General features: G+C 46.2%; 1 protein-coding gene across 1 annotated transcript in view; it reads right to left on the reverse strand.

Moving 5' to 3' along the window:
* Positions 1-21,171, reverse strand: part of LOC142563428 (hemocyte protein-glutamine gamma-glutamyltransferase-like) — a 28,564-nt gene that overhangs the window by 6,417 nt on the left and 976 nt on the right. The window contains exons 3-11 of the mRNA XM_075673986.1: positions 19,082-19,279; positions 16,164-16,433; positions 13,950-14,068; positions 12,555-12,662; positions 7,232-7,409; positions 6,693-6,831; positions 6,259-6,362; positions 4,901-5,069; positions 58-155 (exon numbers count right to left, since the gene is read on the reverse strand). Of these exons, the coding sequence (XP_075530101.1) occupies positions 58-155; positions 4,901-5,069; positions 6,259-6,362; positions 6,693-6,831; positions 7,232-7,409; positions 12,555-12,662; positions 13,950-14,068; positions 16,164-16,433; positions 19,082-19,279 (1,383 nt within the window). The remainder of the gene's footprint in view (positions 1-57; positions 156-4,900; positions 5,070-6,258; positions 6,363-6,692; positions 6,832-7,231; positions 7,410-12,554; positions 12,663-13,949; positions 14,069-16,163; positions 16,434-19,081; positions 19,280-21,171) is intronic.

A 21,171-nucleotide genomic window follows, 5' to 3' on the forward strand; every position in this document is an offset into this window, starting at 1 on the left:
ATTGCAATACCGAGAATTACAGGCTAAGTTTTTTTTTTCTCAGTGGTTTTACCATACCTTCTTTGTCCTTGTAACAGTGCGTGATGTCCTCGGCATCTCCAATGCCTTCCTGGATAGGAACGTTTGCTTTCTTCGTCAGCAATGCCTGGCCCACCCTGCAAATAAAGTTTCAAGCAGGAGCATAGAATAGGAGAAGAATATGAAATGAGACAACCAATGTTGCCCCATGGGAAGGTATAACGTTTTAATGCCTGCGCCAGCCACACATATAGTATAGCTTACAAGTGTTATACCGACTGGAACATGAAAGCAAAATATAAATGCCCGCGAAATACAAATGTGGTGCCAGCGTTAACTGATGCAGTTGCTCCCCCATTTGATTATTGCAGCAAATTGCTTCTTGTTCTTATGAGTTACTGTTACGATTTCTTTGTCGCTGTGACAACCTCACGCGTGGCTGGAAGACATGTGGCGACACAGCTTCCGCTGCTATAAGGTGGCACGTAGGTACTACCGCCGAATAGGAGATCCTTTATATCTTTTACTGCATAACTGGCATCAAACAATGGATGCATGTGGCATATTAAGCGTGCTCCTCTATTTCAATAAATTCGCAGTGCTTATAACATGGAGGCGTGCATTTGATTTCATTAAAATTGATTTCGGTACCCAGGCTACTACAGTGGAATCACCCATTTGGCAATCCTCTGGGATCGCATTTACTGCGACGATCGAGCTTACAACATCGAGGAGAGAACCTAGTTCTAGGCGGTAACGGCGATATCACGTCTGAATAACTGTGCTAGCGCTAATCGTTTTTTTTTTTTGACGTACTGTTAGTGCTTTACGAATGTTATCATCGTTTAAAAACATCAAGAAAACCTCCCTCAGCTTCCCGAAGGAACTACGTAGGTTGCATACGATCGCTTCATTTTTCGGGTGGCCGCGCACTAAAAGCCGGGCGAGTTATCACGAGTAATGATGGTATAGTAGTGGTGCAGCTGGCGGTGTTAGCTGAGCACAGCTGAACACAGCTTTAGTAACCGAGAAATTGAGGTAAATGCATGACACGATTTGAGACCCCCCAGCGACATTCCGGTACTAGTAGGATGACGATGGCACTCCTCATCATAATTTACGTCACTAGTACCCAACTACTCGTATTAAAACGATCATTTCATTAGGTTATAAGACGGAAGAAAATGCTACTTGTTTACTTCTGTTCGATTCTAAGAAAAAATAACATTTTGACGTTACCCTTCAGTAGTATGGGTGGTCGAAAGGTTTCGTTTTCGCTCGGCTCTGCGCGCTCGACTCAGCGCCGCGCGCGCTTTGGAGTTTCAGTTGTTTCGTTATCGCGTCGTGCTGCGCTGGTTCTGCTGGCTCGCGAAACTTGCATTTGGAACAAGCAGCGAGAATGCCACGTCCATGTGATGTTGTGGGATGCGCGAACGGTCCGCGAAACTTGGCCAAGGGCAGTTGCAGCGGCGAATCCGATGTTACTTATCACTGTGTGCCAACGAGTGAACCTCTCCGTTCGAAGTGGTTATAAGTGCCGTAGCTCTGCCACAGCGCGTTGGCAAAGAGCCAAAAAATCGCATAGTGTGTTCGCTGCACTTTCGTCCAGAGGATTATGAGTTCAACACCGACTTACTGAAGTCGTGTGGAGTGCCTTTCAAAGCAATGCTTTCCCGCAGCGCTGTTCCGTCAGCCTTGCCTGCATTCTCCGATGCGCAAGAACAACTGCAGGTCGAAGACGGGGCGGTGAGTGCGGCATTTGGTTTTCACGAAGGAAAAGCTACAAATGTGCGAATATGTACAGCCGTGACCTACAGTTGCCGTCGTAGTCGTACGCAACGACGCCGGCAGCGCGAGCCCTCAGCAGCAGGTCACGTTCATCAGTGCTTAAATCGCTGAAGCCGAGCCCAGCATCGCGAGCCATTGTGTCGTTGTCAGGGTCGTCCATTGCAACGAGCGTCAAAGTTGGCGTCATAAAATAAAAAAACAGCTTCTCGTCGCGCGCTTTCCCTTCCGCTATCCACCATAGTACAGCCACGGCCGCTCGATCCAAAAACACAAGGTGCTTTTGGATCGAGCGGCCGTAGCACCTTGCTTCGCATCGAGCGGCCGTGGTTCAGCTTTCGCGCTGCTGTCGGCTCTGTCTTGGCTCTGTTTCTGGCCGCGCGTTTGCGTTTTGTTCAGAAAAGCGGTGGCGCCGTCTGCGGGCGCCGTTTTACTCACCGACGGCGCAACGTCACTATGAGACCATGAGGTCACCACTCCTAGATCGGAGGGCGGGCGATTTGAACTGCGCTAGAGGTACGCGGACGCGTCAGAACGCATTTTCTCTTAAAGAAAGACTCTTCTTCGCATGAAACAAACGTTTCGAGGTTTCTGGGATGTTATTTTAACAGTCCACATTGACTTAATATTAACCCTTTACTGCACAATTTTTTGTTTCCTCAAGATATTTTTCATGGAGTTATAGGGAAGGATAACAGTAGCTGTACTGCCATGGAAACTAACTTTAGCGAATTTCTGTTGTTTCAATTTGCAGAAAAAGGGTATGTTGCGCATTTGCAACAGCGTGCAAGTAAAGAAGAAGTTGAAGGTGAAAGATAGACTTAGTGCCATTCATATTCGGATGTTTATCTACACGTGATAATCATTGGTGTACCGATGATTTAGTGTGCAACAAAAAGAAGCAATTGTACTTGCTTGTGCATCACAGGTGGTTCCCACACTTCTTGCAGTACGTGGTGCAGATTCCCGTGCAGCCAGGAAGGAATGCAGTGTTTTCGCGTTATCGTCAAAATCGACCAAAAAATAAAAAAAAATCAAAAACAAAAAATGGACCAGAAAACATTTTGCACACATATTGAATCGAAACGGATTTGCACTCGTGGTTGTCGTCACCCCTGGAAAGGTCGCTGCGTTCACTATCCCGAGGAATCGCTGAGCCATAAAAGCGTTTGGAAGCCATTTCACTTTTCCGAAGAAAATAAACCTTGTACACGTTGTTGCATATGCGCAACATAGCAACGTTCCGTCGCCAGGAACAAAATATTCCGAGATAGCAACGTTCTTTTTTTTTTTTAATTTACAGAGTCAGGAGGATGTGCAGCTTAGCGTAAGATTTTTTTTTTTTTGCTTTGTCTTATGGAGAAATACATTTACAAGCTCCAAGACTTACCCGTATCACTGCTCCCGGGCGCGCGCAGCCTCCGGCACGTTTGTTTTGGTAGAAGATGCGAAGGTCGACCGCAGATGGCAGCACAAGGCGACGCGTTTTTTTTTTTTTTAGAGGAATGTTGCGCAAATGCAACAACGTGTACACGAAGCTTTAAACGGCCTTTGCTTCTGTGTTTAACGCCGTTCATCGGAATGTTGCGTAAATGCAACAAGGTGCAGTAAAGGGTTAACCTTTAGTGTCCCTTTAACTGGCACTTGCTTTACCTAAGTATCTCTGACGCTACTAGCGCGTGCGTTTAACGAGACGTTCAACAACTCGGTGTACCGGGGGGAGGATGGCATCCGATAACAGCAAGAATCATCACTCGTAAATGCAAAAGACACGTGCCACTTCAGCGTGACGCGCGCCCTGAGAAACGCAGGCCAAGGGTGATATGTTGTAACAGTTGTTTTCCTCCGATTCTGTTCTGTCGATATCACGCGCCCATTGTGGTAGCCTGTCCCGGCGATAACGGGGGAATAGCTTCGTGCGAGCCAATGACCTAGGACGAGAATAATTTTTACAAAGTAGGGCCCTTGCTTGTCTGTCACCGAGCGGTGGCAGGAGTATAGTGCGGGATCCCTCAATTGAACGCGTGCGTCGGTAACAATACATCGCTTACGACGCGTAAAACCTGAAACATATCTTTGTGGTCGTGCAAATGCCAGTTTTTATTGACAGTGTTACTTGGTGAGGTGATAAGCTTCATACTCACAAGAACGGCACGCACGCGGAGCTCGCCATGCATGTTTGCGTGTTTTCTCACAGCATGCCGCAGTATCCACTTGGAAGTAGAGGAAGGCGTATAGTTGCCCAGACTGTCACTTTGGGTTAAAAAGATAGTATAAGCGAAGGGTGAATGAAATCTGCTGCGCAGACTAGTAAAATACCGCCCGCAGATTGTTGGCTTAGTCGTACATGGAAAAGAGCGAATAAAAGAAACATTAAATTTTGGGGTTATAAAAATATGTAAAAAATTTATCGCCAATAAACATGAATTCCAGATTCGCCGAGCCGAGAATAGATGCAGCTGGAAGGTTAAAAAAAGACAGGAACATGGCACCAGCCACCACACCGACTCAAAGGGGGATGTCTTTAACGGACATCCATCCATCGATGCATATCTTCGCGCGTATACGCGCCAGTATAGGTGCCGTCCAGCGCCTTGCATCTTGGCGAGGCTCCGACCCATCGGTCGCACCGCAATTGTGTGTCTTCTTCGAAATTCAGAAAGCAGCTGGGAATTTCATGGCAGGAGCGATGGCGGTGGTGATTTCCTGTTCACGAGTGTTAATGAATCTATTGCAATCGAAAATCTGCCCCGTTGACAGGTGGGCACAATACAACGCGTAAACATAAAGTATGCATCTAAAGCAAAAACAGACAGATTAACTGATGTGGGTGTATAAATGAAACAAGCATATCACGAAGCCACGAAATGAGAACCGAACGTCAAGGACGAGGAAAAGGCTACGGGAGTTGTTGATATGGTGTTTTCCAATGGGAGATCTCCGAACGCCTCGAAGACTGGGGTCGCCAGCGCTGAGATAAGCGTGTTGCCGAGACAAACACCAGCCCTCGCGACACCTTGAAGCAGTTCCAAATGCTCCTCTGTACACCCGCAAGGAGAGCGCAAATTGTTGCTTAAACAAAACAATTCAGACTTACTGATACGTTAGTGTCATGCTTCGAGACCAACCGAAGTCACTTGCGGGGTCTTTTTTCCAGTGGATGACGTCGGCGTTGACCTCGGCGAACACGAATCGTGAGTCGTAGTTGTAGCCTACCTCGCCCTTCTTGACGGCCATCACTGAGCACGGGCCGAGTTGGTAGAAGCCTGCGTGAACAAGGGAGCTTCAGTGAAATGCTGGCACTCTGAACGTCAGCGCTTTCATTTTTGCAGTTTTTACGACTAGCTTATAACGAAATGAACCAGCGGTTATAAGGAAGTTAAAAAACGGTTCTTTTTTTTAGATGTACGGAGCACAAATGTCTAGGGGCGCTATAACGTAAAACTATTCCAAACTTTTCTATTCCAATTCTGCTATCAGCCCTCCACGATTGGTCAAAAACTTTTTTCGACCACGCCCACTTCACCTCTCTGTCACGCGACGTCACGAAAACCGCGATACCTCCCCATCTGATACGATGTGTACACACTCATTATGCATGATTTGACAGAAAAAAGAAAAACGGTTTTTTCTGATTCGACCCCTTTTCGCCATTAGCCCTCGGCTACTGGTAAAAAGTTTTCGGGCTGCACCCACTTCACCTGCCTGTCACGCGACGTCACAATACCGCACAAACTCACCCCGTCAAAGTGACGTGTACGCGATAAAGATGCATTAATATGCCGAACAAAACTGAGTTTTCTTCGGAATAGCCGCAGGCTGCCGCGTTCCGAAAGGAATAAAAGATGGCTGCCGCCGATCGCTGAGGCGCTGGCTACTCGCACCTGCCGGAGAGCATGGGTGTATTTGCGTATAATAAAACTTCTTGCGTGGCCGTGTAACGTTTTCGAGCCCTTTCGGCACGTTTACCACCTCATTCTGCCAACTCTTCTTTGCTGAGGGTCAGTTTTAGCGTCATTCTTAAGCTTCCGTTGCATGCCGCCGTGATTTTCGACCAGCCACCACAAGCTAAGTAAGGGAAAGCCGACCAATCGCACACGCCGGCACCACCCTCTTCACCCGGTTATCGATTTTCAGTGCACTGGCTCTGCCCCAGTGAAACCCTCTCCACTTGAGCGTTCTCCTCGCCTCTTGTCAGCCAATTAGATACGACAAGCCGCTCAGTTTAGGCAACGTTATTCGTTTTTCAAGCAAACAAAAGGGACCTCCTATGAGCGAGGAGAGCGTTTGATTGGTCTGTTCAGACAACCCTGCGGGTGACCGCCCGGTGCTTGCGCCGGTGGTTACGCAAATTTGACGTCAGGAGATTGGAATAGAAACATATTGGAATAGTTTTACGTTATAGGGCCCTAGCTACACAAAGAGTAGGAGTTTCTCATGCCGGGATGCTCGTACCGCGGCTGCGTTCCTGCGGTGTAGGGTCAATAACCTGCCATCCGCCGTAGCCCGGCGGGAGGTCCTTCCTTGCCATCCACACTTCGTTCCACACGTGGAAATTCCTGAAGGATGAAAATGAAAGCGTTCACTCTCTGCAGCCCTATGTTCTTCTTCCGAAGTTTAGTTACGTGGCCGCGAAAAAGCGTGTGCATTTTAAGAGATCACAAAACAGCATTTCAGCTTTTTGGCAGGAAACGAAACGTGTCCCTACACTCACGAAAGACCCCAGTTTCTGTTGCCCAAGTTTTGAGTTAAAGGAACGTTATGAATCAGCCTGAATCCGAGATTACGACACATTAGCACGGGTACGCATCTCTGGGATGTGTGTTGTGGAATTACTCAGAAAAAAGCTGGCAGCGTTTGTACCGATCTAGGGTTGAGCGTATACTCACCATATAGAATCCGTGGTGAGACCCTCCATTTCTTTGCCGTCCTCGTCGAAGTAACGGTCGATGGTAATAGTCTCGTCTGTGTCGTGAGCAGACGCGAAACAAGTAACCGGACGGCATGGGATTCCGAGCGCACGACACACTGCAAAATTGGCAAAAAGAGAAGGAGCGAAATTTTCTGCGAACAGTGTCATGGCCGTTCTGAGCACTCATTTATTTAGCTTTGAGACAGTAGTTATGACAACCAAATTTGTAACAAGGCAATGACTTTTAATCAACTACTACTAGTTTTAATCAACTGGGCGAGTTTCAGTATGTCACTGCCTCCAAACAGCGAACATTCACCAACTCGCCAAGTGTTTTATTCTGAAAAAAAAAAAAAAGAAATCGACAGCCCAACGACGTTCAAATTACATGCTTTTGCTTTGCCCTTATCCAGGTGCCGCCTCAATTTAGGTAGTGGCAAGTCAACGTTATTCCTTTGGGCAGAAGGGAAAAATGACGGGTGCGTAAGCGTACTGCCTCCGTGTCGGCTTGCTCACCGGTGTTGCAGACGGCAGCGAAGACCCAACACTGCCCGTAGTTGACGGAGGTGCCACCATTTTTGACGTATCGCTCGAGGATTGCGCTACTTCCTGTCCACATCATGGGCGATATGCCCCCTTCGTAGTTGCCAGACCAGTTGCCAGCGAGGATGCCTCCCTCGTCATTACTGTTCACCTGCGTTAAGGTCGAACGCCCCGCGGCTTGAGTACAGTGCGGGTGTGGTGCTCGAGAAGTCCGGGACCAAAACTGGCTATTAATGCGCTATCGTTAGGAGTGCAAAAGTAGAAAAGAAGTATATATATATATATATATATATATATATATATATATATATATATATATATATATATATATATATATATATATATATATATATATATATATATAGTAGAGAAAGAGCATAGTCTTTTGAGATGTTTTCTTTACTCGACGTTTCGGCTGGAGGACCGGCATTCATCAAGAGTGTGTATACGAGGTAACACGAGGGTTCTACTTATACAAGTTTAACTGTAGATGGTGCCTGAACGAGTTCTGGGATCTAATTCTGGTCGTTTTTGTAACTGAGCAGACATACATGTAGTATAGTAACGGATAAACAACTCGAAGAAAGCGATAAAGAAGCGATAACGAAGTCGGAGTAGGAAGCAATGCATTGTGTTTAGAAGTGGTTGGCATCTTGAGAGGCGGTAGGTATCTTTGTCTATTTTGTAAGCTGTGCGTTGTTCAAGCAATAAATGCGAAAAAAGAAGAACACGCTATTTTTACGAAGGCGGGCGCAGGTGTGTCTGTTAGTGCGCGTTTCTGGTCTGTAGCAAACTTTCTTGATTAAAACTTCAGCAAAATTTATTTTGTTCATTGTTTTATACGTTGTTCAGTTGTTTGTAGCTTGTTGAATTGTTTGTCAAGGTAATTAGCATTAGAGAAACAGAAAGGACTACTCTCAGCAACAAGTGAAACTTCCGTGCAATAGCGAACGAAAGCTTTTTATTGCGATAGCAATTATATGGACACTCCAGGCGCATTTCTGCCGTCGCCGTGAGGTTCAGTATAAAGTCCAAGGGCGATAGAATTGTTGCCGAGCGCCGTGATCTGTATCTGCGAGTGAAAGCGTTCGAGGGTGAGCCAGCGATCGCGGCTCAATCTCGCGCACGCAAGCGAGGGAAGCGGGGAGGAAGCGCGCCGTCATGTGTCGCGCGCAAGGATCCTAGCAGAGCGTAGGCGGGGGGGGGGGGGCTTCTACTCCGGTGCGCTGTGTCTTGAAAGCTAGCTGCGGCGGGGACGGAGTCCGGCCACGCGCTGTGTTTTCCCGGCTTGGTTCACGTTGGGGGGGGGGGGATGCGAGACGCAGCACGAAAGTCAATTCGCTCGCTGCTGCTGCCGCGATTCCTCACTGCAGCGTTTTGACAGCGATGTTTCGCGGTCATCGAGTGAGATGGGTTCATGTTTGCTTGTGCGCGCGTGACACTATGCTTGTTAATTTAGTTAATAATCGCATGTTTACAAGTTTATACGGCCGATAAAAATACTATCCTTACTTCGGTAGCTAGCTATCCATTAATTTGCTATCGCAATACATACTTCGCCTTTCGGCCGAAACTGCTACATTTTCTGTTCCAAAGCGGATCCACAAGTGACCCGTAAGTGTACAAACCCACACTTTCTCCGAGAGGAATTACCAAAAAATGTGCGAACTTCTATGTTAATGTTTATATTATGAATGTCCATAAGGAGCGCTTAGGCAAGGAATGAAGCAAACAATAACGAGAAATCAAATTTTCAGATTTTCTTTGTACTTGCGTTTGCCAATTATTTTTTTTTTACAATAGCCTCAGTTCCGTCTTTTTTTTTTAATTTTCAACTGTTGAGTGTGTTGATTATTTTGTTTTTACTTGTTCACCGGAAGTTCTAATGCATACAACGAAGCAAACTAAAAGCGTAATCTCATATTTGCCACACTTGAAAAAGTTCGCATTCTTTACTTGGAGCTGTAGCCTAATTATATTTATATTAAACAGTGGTGGCTTTTATTGATTATGTGAGCTCTCGACATGTCCGTATGCGGCCATAGACGATATTACAAAGCTAGCTACCCTCCATAAATTCTGTAAATGCGTTTCACTGTTGCGCGGAGGTTTGTCAAACTCTTTCCAGAGCAAGCAAGTCGTGTGAAGCATTAAGAATAGTGTGAAATAATTCTAGCGCAAACAGACTAATCTTAAGCTTTACTCTAGCCATGACCGCAAATCTGGACTAGGTTCTATGTTGTAAGCGATATCGTCGTTGTAAAAGTGATTCCAAAGTGAGCCTTGCGATAGCGCGAAGGTGATGTGACCAAAGGGTGCTATGGACACGTACACATATCCATATGCTAAGCAGCGTGGCTGTACTACAGTGAATCACACTTGGTGTCTTCGAGTTAAGCACAGTGTTAACATAACGACCAGGTAATCATACTAAAATTTCACTGCACTGAACCACACACACAAAAAAATAGCTACAGAAGTGAAGGATGGCCCTGAAATTACAATTCTGACACGCATTTTTTTCCGCATCAGAAACGAGTGTGTGTTGTTTATTCCATGCATATGAACAAAGAAAGAAAGAAAGAAAGAAACAAACAAACAAACTATAGCAAACAAACAAACAAACCCACTCGCGGTATGACGTGACAGCGCAGGAGCAGCCGTATTTGGTATGCCACAGACAATGCACAAGCAGAAGTAACTGCTTGTGCTGTCCTTCTATTCTCTACCACAAGATTGGTGTTAAATCAAATAAAATAAGTAATAAAAATACCGCGTTGCTGGACTGCTCGGTTCATATTTGCAGGTTTTAACGAGCGCACGTTTTGAGACGAGGGCGAACGAGAAATGCCTTCATGACGACTCGTGTCGTGAGTCTGTCTCACGTTCGTCGTTGTCTTAAAATGCGACTTTGTTAAAACATGCGTGTTCGGTGTCACAGACGTAGCAGAGGGAGTAGTGAATGAGAGATATGTTTATAAGGTGGTTTTCGACTACTTTTTTGTTAGACGTCATTCATTGTGCAAAAGAGAGAGATAGAAGGCGAGAAGGAAAAGAGATGCCGCCGAGGTCACGGAGGAAGGAAACTAAGGAGAGGCACTGACGTCGCTCTTTGTGAAGCTAAAATGAAGCCGGAAGTTGGCGTTGCTCATGGCGTTGCTCCGCCTATCGGGCCAGCTCTCCTCTCTTGTTTACATTTCTCGCGAAACCACACTGCGCTGCGCGCAACCGTGCTGCTCGGACCCGCGCGCTCCGCAGCAATACTAAGCAATCGTTAGCACGTTGGCATGATTCCGCGAAAAAGGGCAACATTTCCCGCTGATATTCCTTCGTCCGTAGCCATTGCCGTGGCGCGGTACATTGCGTACAGCGTTGCATGCGCGTTCATTTCACGAATTTTAGTTCCTCCTGTCCCACCTGGCCACAGCAACATCCGGGAGAGCACGGTCCAGATAACGCAGCGCAACAAAACACGAAGACCAACGCAAACCTGCCCGCACGGCGCCTTTGCCACGGTACGAAACCTACGGAGCAACACGTGTGAGCGCACAGAACCAAAACAAAGCCGCCATTGTGGCCCGAAAGGCGTGGCCGCTACGGCAAAGAAATAAAAAATCAGCAAAAAAAGAGGAGAACGTACTACGTCACTTCCTCCACACTTTTCTCCTAGCGCGCGGAGGTGGTAGGGCCTCTCCTCAGTTTCCTTCCTCCATGGCCGAGGTTAACCAGAGGATAACAAAGAAACGCGGTTATCAGACCATTGGGGCGGCGTCTCGTGTCCGTTGGAATTGAGCAATGTTCCGCGCCTTTCTGTGCATAGCACTCCATATGGGTGGCCTTATCGAGGCGTCGTCCGAAGTTCAGTGAACTACTGTCCTTACGCGGCTGGGACTCACTGAGCGCTGGAATAGCGACTTCTTTTTATGTGTGGAATAGGTCGCAATATGGTGGCTAGGGCAAGAGATCGCCTTCTATATTCCATGCGTTATAGATTGTAGGCGGCTGGTGAAAATAGAGACGGAACAAACAAGATAACTTTCGACTAAAGCGGGATGAATGCCGACGAAAGAGCTCAGCGTTGTAGAATTTTATGATTAGGGCCACATGTGCTGCAGATGAAGGTGCTGCAGCGAGGCAAAAAGAATGACAAGAAGAAAAATATAAAAAAATGAGGAACTTGAGACTGAATGATGAAGCATGTTACTACCGCAAGTGTCCTTCGACAAACACCCATTGTGTCGTTCTCGGACAACTAAACAACCGGAATTTGATGCCAGATTTCTTATTCGTTATCTGCCGTTAACATTATCTGTCATTAGCCTGAAATGAACAACAGTATTATTTAATGCCTTAAGGAACGTCTGGCTTGACTGATGCTGCGTGGCATGCACTCTGAGGTGTGCGTTACATCGTTTTCAAATTATGTTCCGTATTAGTGGTTAACACTGCATTGTTACCTCTAACGCACATCGATGGCACACGCTCACTTTTGTACACACGCGGCGCCAGCCGTCGACTACGTTGCCCTCCTTGCCCATTTCGAGTGAGCACACAGTTTAAACGGCCCTTTCTATTACGGTGATAGCCACCTCTGAACGCTTATTAGACCGATACGGCGGCAAGAAGAAAGTGGACACCGTTAAAAGGATGGTTTTGAAAGCGATCAACAGCGGTCGAACCAGGAACCAAGTTGGAACCAACGCCAGCCAAGCTTTTTGGCAACGACCGCTTTGTTGCTTTGACTCTTGCCGCTCCCTTGTCGAAACGTTGGCTCTAGGATGAGACATTCCTTGTTCGACCATTATTGATTAGTACTTGTTCCTTGGTGACATATACAGTTTGAACAAAGTACCTGTACCTCCGAAATGTCTCTGTGTATTTTACCTTTACTTGGCCAGTGACCGCCACTTATTCTTTTATCATAAATCAAGAAAGGGGCTGACAGATGGAGCACCACATTGTGGTATAAAAATTATAAACAGGGATAAGGCTACTCAGAAAGGCTGCCCAACGTTTCGATAGGAGGACGTATCTCCGTCGAAGGCGGCAGGTCCTCCTATCGAAGCATTGGCCAGCCTTTCTGAGGCATATTATCCCTGTTTCTAACCTTTATACCGCCATTCTTCATCATGTTCTTCGACCAGACGAAGTTTCGTCGAACCCTTGACTACAATGACTGTATTGTTTGATTTTGAAAATTCTGATGTACAGCTAGCGCAGCATCCAAGTGTGCAAACATATCGAAGCTTTATCTCGCGCTTGGCCTGCGCAGGTAATCGGAGCGGCATGCGCTTACCACTGCGGAGATGGCGCGGACCACTTTCACCGGATCGGCCCTGGCGGCGTGACTGAGTTCGGACTTGTCCAGGACGAGCGAGCACGTGGGCAGGACAATGTCTTCAAACTGGAAAAAAAGTGAGCGGACGCACTGTGGCACACAAGTTTCACGTTCTCGGACGCTGGGAACGCCCTCGTCACATTGTCGCCGGCAAAACTTGTTTCCCTCTCGAGCGCACTCGTTTTTCCTAATCCGTACTATGTATCTTTTCACAGCTTTCACGTGAGTGCGTGAGATAAGCGTTTTCTTCTTTGCAGACCAACGTCACGACTCCGGCCTCCGGCAGACAGAGCTGTGCGCTAGAGACTGGAGCGTAGTCCCGTGACCGTCATTCGTGTGCCGCTCTAATCGTCGCAAGATGCCGGTAATGTTCGATTCAGCATTGCCGTCATTAGACGAGAGTCAGCAGTAGTATTACCAACGGAATAACTACAGCAGGTCATTGCGGTCGTACTGTTACGTTCGTTTAGCGCGTATCGTGAACTATGACTTGGCAAACCAAAAGTTTTGGCTTTGACATTTGTCTTATTCAGACACATGTCGAACCACAAATGATCCAGTCTCATTAGACAACCACTTAACTAAATTAAATTAAATATGTTGCATTTACGAGACCACTAGATTTTATTTATTGCTACAAGCATCATCTTGATTTAGGGCCACCAGTATTCAAAAGACAATTGCCGAAAATCGGCAAACATTTAAAAAAAAGAGAGAGAAAGGAAGCTCAAAGCTCCGTAACTCGGCATCAAGAACAGATATTCCAGTTCTTGAACTTTATCTGTTACATGGTTTAAAGCGCACAAATATAATGATTTAACTTACAGCTTGCGCACTGCATTACACCTATGCACATAGTAGATTGCTTGCGCGAGTTTATCGAAATTCCCGCTCACTAGATTAGTGATAAATTGCAGGAGTGCAATATATCAATTATGCCACCTTCAGAAAGTCAGATGCCCCAGCAGAAGCTGTTGACAGAATTGGGACATAGTTTGTTAACACCGTATTTCAGAGTTACTCTCTAGATTTTTTTTCGTAAGTTTTGTAAAGCAATTGACAGCCCAGATAATAAGTGCTTACACGCTTACAAAGACCTGATTCCAACAATCGCTTGATTTAATTTTTCAATGCTGTCAATATTGGTCAGTGTTCGAGAAAAATTTTTGACTTATTCAACCCTACGTATCTGTGCACGCGACCTTCCTTGAACGGATTCATGATGTCTTTTTTTTTTTCTAGAAGGATTAACGATATCTTGTTCTCAAAGTTTAAGCTTTGGTCATTTCTACCGGTGCATTCACATTTCAAGTACTACTGTTCTGCAATTTTCAGGAACCTGCACTTGCCTACCTGACCGAAAATCCAGGGCCGACCCCATGGTTGCTTCCAGGACCCTACGTAAACCTTGCCAACATCGTTGAGTACGTACTCTCGTCGCCAGTCTTCGTTATCCATGTACACCAGGTCATCTGGAACAACGTGCGGAGGTTAGCGAAATATGAAAGGCCAATACTTTCTGTCGACGATATAGCAAGTTCTCCTATTTTGTTGTCGACAAATCGAATGTCGACAAAGAGTTGACACTGTGTGTTGTTAGATGACTACATAATTCTGCCACAACCTTTCCATTTAACTACATTGGTTTATTTGTGTGTAGGTACATTATAAAAAAAATTGAGGCAGTGCGGACTGCGAATGTCTACACTGTTGCGAATGTCTACTCTGTTTTACGTTGTCAGACTTACACCCACTGCTGGTGGTATATACCAAGCAGATAAATAATGTATCCCGAGTTGTGAAAGATGGGCACATACACGCCTATACTTTGTATATATATATATATATATATATATATATATATATATATATATATATATATATATATATATATATATATACACACATAAAATTTGAATGGTGGCTATATCATACCGGTGCTAATAAGCCGATGATGGTCCTATAGTTTACTTAAATACATTTTTTTACCCATTTGATGATGTGACTGTTGGATTCAGGGGTACCATTCCAGACCACCGATGTGCATTCAAAATGAGGAAAACATGGGTATGTATAGCTTTAGGAAAGGTTCTGACGAAATGAATTAGCTTGATAGTCTGCAAGTAAAACCGAGAGAGCTTTGACTCCTCACTGCAACGCGTTCACCATGATAATAAATGTTTAAGGATTTATCAGCGTACACAAAAGTAATTGATATCAAGGACCTTCCATAACGGCACAGGATCCAAAGAATAAAAAAAATATTTGCTATATGGAAATTAAAGCCCTAGCATTGGTGTTAGTAGCATTCAAAGCGAGGTCATTGTTTTTACGTCCTTCAGGAAAAAGGTATGACTGCAGTATGTGACAGTCATCGATAGCGCAAATTTCCTTTAAAAAACTCACAGCTTCGCCCGAAAGCCAAACATTGATAACCATAGCAAATCACTCGATATGTGTTAGCAAAGACATGCAATAGTTTTGCAACAGCAAAGTATTAGACCAATTGAGGGAATGCTCATAGTCTTACGGGTGGTGTAAATTGCAGTAAACGTTCGCTAAATAGGCCTGATTTCTCGCGCCCAAAGACACTCATGAACGTAGTTCACTCGGTGACCGCAAGCACTCGCTGTCACAACGTTGGTGGGGCAAAGAGCAACTGAGAGCGCGCATGCTTGTTACAAAACGACTCTTCCGTGTTGCAACCTCCTTCAACCGTCCAGTGCCGCGTCTCGAAAACTCAGCAGATGACGCGGCTCCTAACACTAGGCGCGCCGAAAGTACTGAAAGGCAACGCGCGTGAATCCACCAGCTCTCTCTGCTCGCCCTCGTACCCGCAGCAGATCACGTGACCACGAACACACGGGGCACGAGCCACTGATTCTCCTCACACTTACAATTTACTCGGGACAGCACGGAGGCGACAACAGCGGCACCCGCAGATCACGTGACCTTCAAACATGGCACCCGGGCAACGTATACACGCTCGGCCGTGCACGCAGCTCGGTCACGATCACGTGAACTTTATGTAACATTCGGGGCCCGCGGGCAGACAACGTGCGTCAAGCCACCAGTTTAAACACGTCTGTCCGGCTCGCCCTCGCACCAGCAGCATATCATGTGACCACCAATACACGTCGCCTGGGCCGCGCATTCTCCTCGCATTTAAGCTTTACTCAGGACAGCACGGTGGCGACGACGGCAGCTCTGACGGCGACAGCGAAAACGCGCCTCGGATGTTCATATAATTAAATCTTGCTCCTAACGACATATGTATGCTATAGTAGAAGGAAGAAAGAATGGCGGAGAGTGGAAGAGACGCCAGTATAACTAAGATTAAGAACAGGACAACAACAACAACAACAACAACAACAACAATAATAATAATAATAATAATAATAATAATAATAATAATAATAATAATAATAATAATAATAATAATAATAATAATAATAATAATAATAATGCGAAATCACGGAAGACGCAGTCGCGTATGAAATGTCTATGCTGTAATAATTCTGAATCTGCGTCTTTCGGCTCGGTGGAAGAGAGGCGCACGAGACGTACCTTTGCACCACGGATTGAACAGAACGTAGATGTCGGACGGATGTCGGTACTTGTCCTTGGCCTCCGGGTTGGCGCGCGACCAGCTAAGCACGGCCACCCGCCAAAGGCCCACGCTCACGTTGGCCGGAGCGAACACCTGGACGCAGATGACGGCGCGGTCGTGGTGCGTCAGGCGCACGTCCCAGCTCTGCGGAGCCCGGCTGAAGTTGCCCTTGGTGTCCGGCACGCGCAGGCTCACGAAGGTCCCCTTGCTTATCTCGGGCTTGGGACCTGCGCCGCCGCCAGCCACAAGTACGCGCAAATCGTCAAGCTCTCGCGGCAACGCACTGGGTTTGCAAGTGCAGCCCTCGCGATGGCCACGAACGCCGTTTTTAGCGGGTGTTAACCTATGCGGGAACCATGCGACATTTCCGGGGACCGCAGGTGGGCGAACGACTTCACCCCAAACTGCAATCAGGGTTGACGATCTCGCTCAACCTTATCCCACGAGACCCAGATGCTTGCAGGAAACAACACCTCAACTCTTAGCGCTTGTAATTGACCCCACTTCGACCCCATCATTAGAGAGTTTTAGAATAGGGGCCCCAAACGTTTTGGGGCCCCAAAGAAATAGCGTCGAAGCCACTGCGCATGCGCAAGACGCAAACTCCGTTTGGGTTTTGCGTTGGGAACGCTATTTCACCGATTTAGCGGGAGCCCAAATAGCGGCCCCAAAAGCTTTGCGTCGGCAAACATGGCGGCACCCATCGAAGCGACGGCTCTAACCTAGCACAAAACTGGGTTCGATTCGCGGTAACGCGTGAAGTTCGCAAGCTAGTAGAAGTGAGTGCGGTTATCGCTTTCTCTCAACTAGCGTGTGTTATGAAGATTGACTCATTAGACGCCGCTGATTTTGAATTCGATTGTGGATTTTATGGCTCGTAGGCCCAACACGGCTAAGCTTGGCTGGTGAAGGCTAGTAAAGTTGGTTTGCTCAAAACTAAGCGCAACTACTTGTTTGCTGCTTACAGAGAATAACCCCTAAATTGTACTTAAACGCGAATACACGCAAGTAAAAATTATTATTCCTATCATAAAATGGTATATTTTATTTAATTATTTCTAATAGTCTTTCTTTGACGCGGTAGTGGCGCTGTCAGCGCGAGACGCTATCCGCAAACGTCAAACCCTATTCTAAAACTCTTCACTCCTACGTGCCCCAACGCTAACACCCGCAAAGCTCTTTGGGGCCCCAAACTATTGGGGCCCCTATTCTAAAACTCCCTATTGAGGTCGACTTCTCGAACTCAACATCATTTCATTCGTTCGGAACTTGGGAATCGGGTACTAAATGCTGAATGTAGTACTTAGTTTTTGTGTTTGTTAACATGTCTCGACGCCTCTCACACAGGTGACTTAAGTTAAGCACAATGCTCCCACAAAAAAAGTTTGTTCAGTACATGAGGTTCCAGCTGCCTAAATTTGCTACTTCAAGGATACCTACATGTAGGCATATATAAAGATGGCAGAAATCAGCCTGGCGCCTCTTTGGCCATACTTTGCCCTTGCGTCGCAAGTCACTAATTCATCATAATCAGATGTCAGAACTCGCGTAAGTTGGTTTACTAAATACCGTCGGCACCTTGATTTAGGAGGCACAACTATGCGCATAAGTAGCTACAGAAGAGTTTGACTTCAAAAGTGCGCCGCAGCCAGCATTCGACGCCAATCTCGAAGCAACACGTGAGGTTGAAGTCGGAATTCCTGACCTCACAGAATGTCTAGCAGTTGCCAATCTCGCCTCGCTCTGTGAGATTGAGAGGTTGCCCGCCTTTGCCAGGGAATGAAATCAGAGTACTTGTGGTTAGCGCATCGTCAGGCGGATTCCCGAGTTTTTTCTGAGAGGTCAACAGAAGCTTGGCCTGTACTGCACTGCACTTCTGAGCCGTAGTTTAATGTGATAAAAGCGTCATTCGCCCTTTCACAGCAGAGAAGCAAGTTGGTTAATATGTCCAACATCACGATTGGTTAATATCTGCTCTTACGATTTGTTCTATAGCCTAAGAACGCATTTGTGAATGCGGGACAAGACTGTGTTATGGAGTCAACAATATCGTAACCTTATTTTTGTTTCCCTCGAGGTGTTCTGTCTTAACGAGTTGGAATTGGAGTCATTCCAGTCTACATCGTAGCTTCTTCTCAAGTTGTTTTTGTCTGCGAAAAGAGAAATGCCCCATAATTTGGTCGATTTTCTATTGACCCCCATACTTCAAACATCCAATGCTATTTGGAGGTTTGCGGCCGTAAAAACTGGTGCCGCTCGTGCGTGGTGTGCCAGCTAGGCGTGTATAATGTATTTCTGTCATTTCCCGTTAGCTTTCAAACAATGTGTAAAAAACTTGCAAAAAGAAGAAGAAAAACACGACGCCTTCTGAGCTCGCAGAAGCTAGGGTGCTGGTTGCTGCCGTCCTTAATCCCTGTATCTGGACAGTGATCGGCATTGTAACGAAACGGTCATCTCGGCGTTGGTCAATCGCGGCCTGTCTCGAAAAGACAAGTTTTGTGAATGTGCGTGCTAGATATATTATTTATTTAGTGAGTGAGTGAGTGAGTGAGTGAGTGAGTGAGTGAGTGAGTGAGTGAGTGAGTGAGTGAGTGAGTGAGTGAGTGAGTGAGTGAGTGAGTGAGTGAGTGAGTGAGTGAGTGAGTGAGTGAGTGAGTGAGTGAGTGAGTGAGTGAGTGAGTGAGTGAGTGAGTGAGTGAGTGAGTGAGTGAGTGAGTGAGTGAGTGAGTGAGTGAGTGAGTGAGTGAGTGAGTGAGTGAGTTCAGTCGGTCGGTCGGTCGGCCAGTTTAGTTTAGTTTAGTTAGTAAACGAAGACAGAAATAATGAAACATGGCCGCCTGCAGCGCAGCTCCCTAACGTGCTTGAGAGCTGTTACCGATGCTGAAGTCGAGGGAGACGTCGTCGACTCCAGGCTGGTATTCACGCTTGAAGCGGACGGCTAGAAGAAATGGTTGACCGCGGCGTATGATAAGCGGCGGGTCGCTCCTCTCCAGGGAGTCGAACATTTCCGTGTGGTGGTGCTTGGCGTTGTCCTTGGAGTAAAGATCCACGGCGTCCACCTTTATGGCATTGCCTGCACAAAGGTCGCGTACTCTTATTTAGCGCAGAGTTAACGAATGTTTCATGTTAATTGAGAAAGCATTTATTCACTGTCGACATTGCAAAACCCGTGTGGCATTCCTACGTAGGTTGTTTTGCTGCATGTCACGTGGAGCCGGAAGAAAGGCGCTTGTATTAGCTATTTCACCGTCTTCAGAAATAAGGACATGGCGCTTTACGCTACAACATCGTTGAATTTCATGTTAAGATTGGAGCGCATTTTTAACTTAGCGCTCGACTCCTATGTCAGTACTCGTCAAGCCATTCAAACATTAAAAATTATACGGTGCTTCTTTTCTGGTTCTTAGCTACACTTTCACATTAACCGCGCTGTTTTTCGCGTTGAAGTGCTGGGAACGCATGATGCATCCTTTATTTTTACCTTTTACTCACGTGTGTATGACAATACACTGGATGTTTATGCACGTATGTATTTGAATCAGTCATGCAAGGGAACTCGGCGAGCCCGCCAGGCGCGTTGCATGGGACGTTATGCTACTTTTTGCGGGTTACCGCAAGAAGTAGTATTAAAATCATTCCTGGTAAACAACTAGGCCATATTTCAGCACGAGCTCAGAAACCACATTCGTAGATGTTACGTATTAATCAACCATTATACTTTTCACATTTGAATGGCGTCATTATAGCATATTTCGCACATCTAAAAAACGATAACCACAAGCTTAACATTAATTTTGCAGAATTCGATATTGTGAGAATGTAATCGAGAACAGCACACTCGTCACGCTTTCGTATCAACATGTGTTGTAAAATACTCCTTTCCGCGCATCCGCTCACATCGAGACGCAGCAATAGATTTAAAGAAAAAAAACGAAATAATTGAACTTCAAACGCTTTCTGTATCTAACTTCCAGGCTATTCTGTGACTCAGCAGGATGCCCAAGATAGTCGGTGTTTCTTTTGGGTATGCTTTTTTTTAATGAAAACAAAATTCAATCGTATTGGACAGCAACTCGCGTAAAAAAATCACGAGTGAAGCCGCGCATGCCGCTCTTATAAACACACAACTTCGCAGACCAAGGGGCACGCGCACTGATAGCAGCAGCGAGGCGCTGGTTCTCACTCCAAGAATCGCGTTGAAGCGCTGTCAGATATTAAAAGTGCCAATGAGCAGGAGCTTAGAGTTTCCTACAATTACTAGAGGGAACTCTGGCGCTGCGATCATTCAGCCACCATGGGAATGATGGGTATAGTACATGGATGTGTCTGATCTTCGTGCTTGTGTATTCAGATGTTCTTGTTATCTGGGCCTAAATTTGCCTGAACTTCAAAGCAATCGATTGTTTCTCTTAATGCAGAATGTAATAGGTCTCTGCAAGCACGAATAATCGCTGCTAATTGCAGCGGGCCCGCTTGTCTGTGCGTCCGTGGCGTAATAGTTTCAATGTCGGGCTTCTGTGCTAGAGGTCCTGTGTTCGAATCCTGCCGTAGGACAATATTGATCATGTTTGTTTAATCACTTGTAACTCATCATTTTTCTTAAAGCTTATCACTTCGCAAAGTCACGAAGCCGTCTAAAGCCAGAAGGACGAAGTTTAGGCAAGTCCATGTACTATTCATCATTCCCAAGCTGGCTGGGCTGTACTACTTTCAGCTCTCGTAGACACCAGTGCCACAGTTCCCTCTAGTAATTGTGTGAAACTCTATGGCTTAGAGACGCTATAGACCGGGTGGAGGCATTTTCGTGATACTGCACAATACTTGTTCACGCCAGCTAAGAGACACGTTTGCACATGAGATACGAGCGCGCGCGAGCTGTGTCGGACGTAGCGATAATGTACGGCGTCGGCGGCTTCATCCTCTCCTGAAGATGTGTGAACGCATTGCGATATGGAGTGCGAATCA

The sequence above is a fragment of the Dermacentor variabilis genome, chromosome 1, assembly GCF_050947875.1.
Source record: "Dermacentor variabilis isolate Ectoservices chromosome 1, ASM5094787v1, whole genome shotgun sequence".
Taxonomy (NCBI): Eukaryota; Metazoa; Arthropoda; class Arachnida; order Ixodida; family Ixodidae; genus Dermacentor; species Dermacentor variabilis.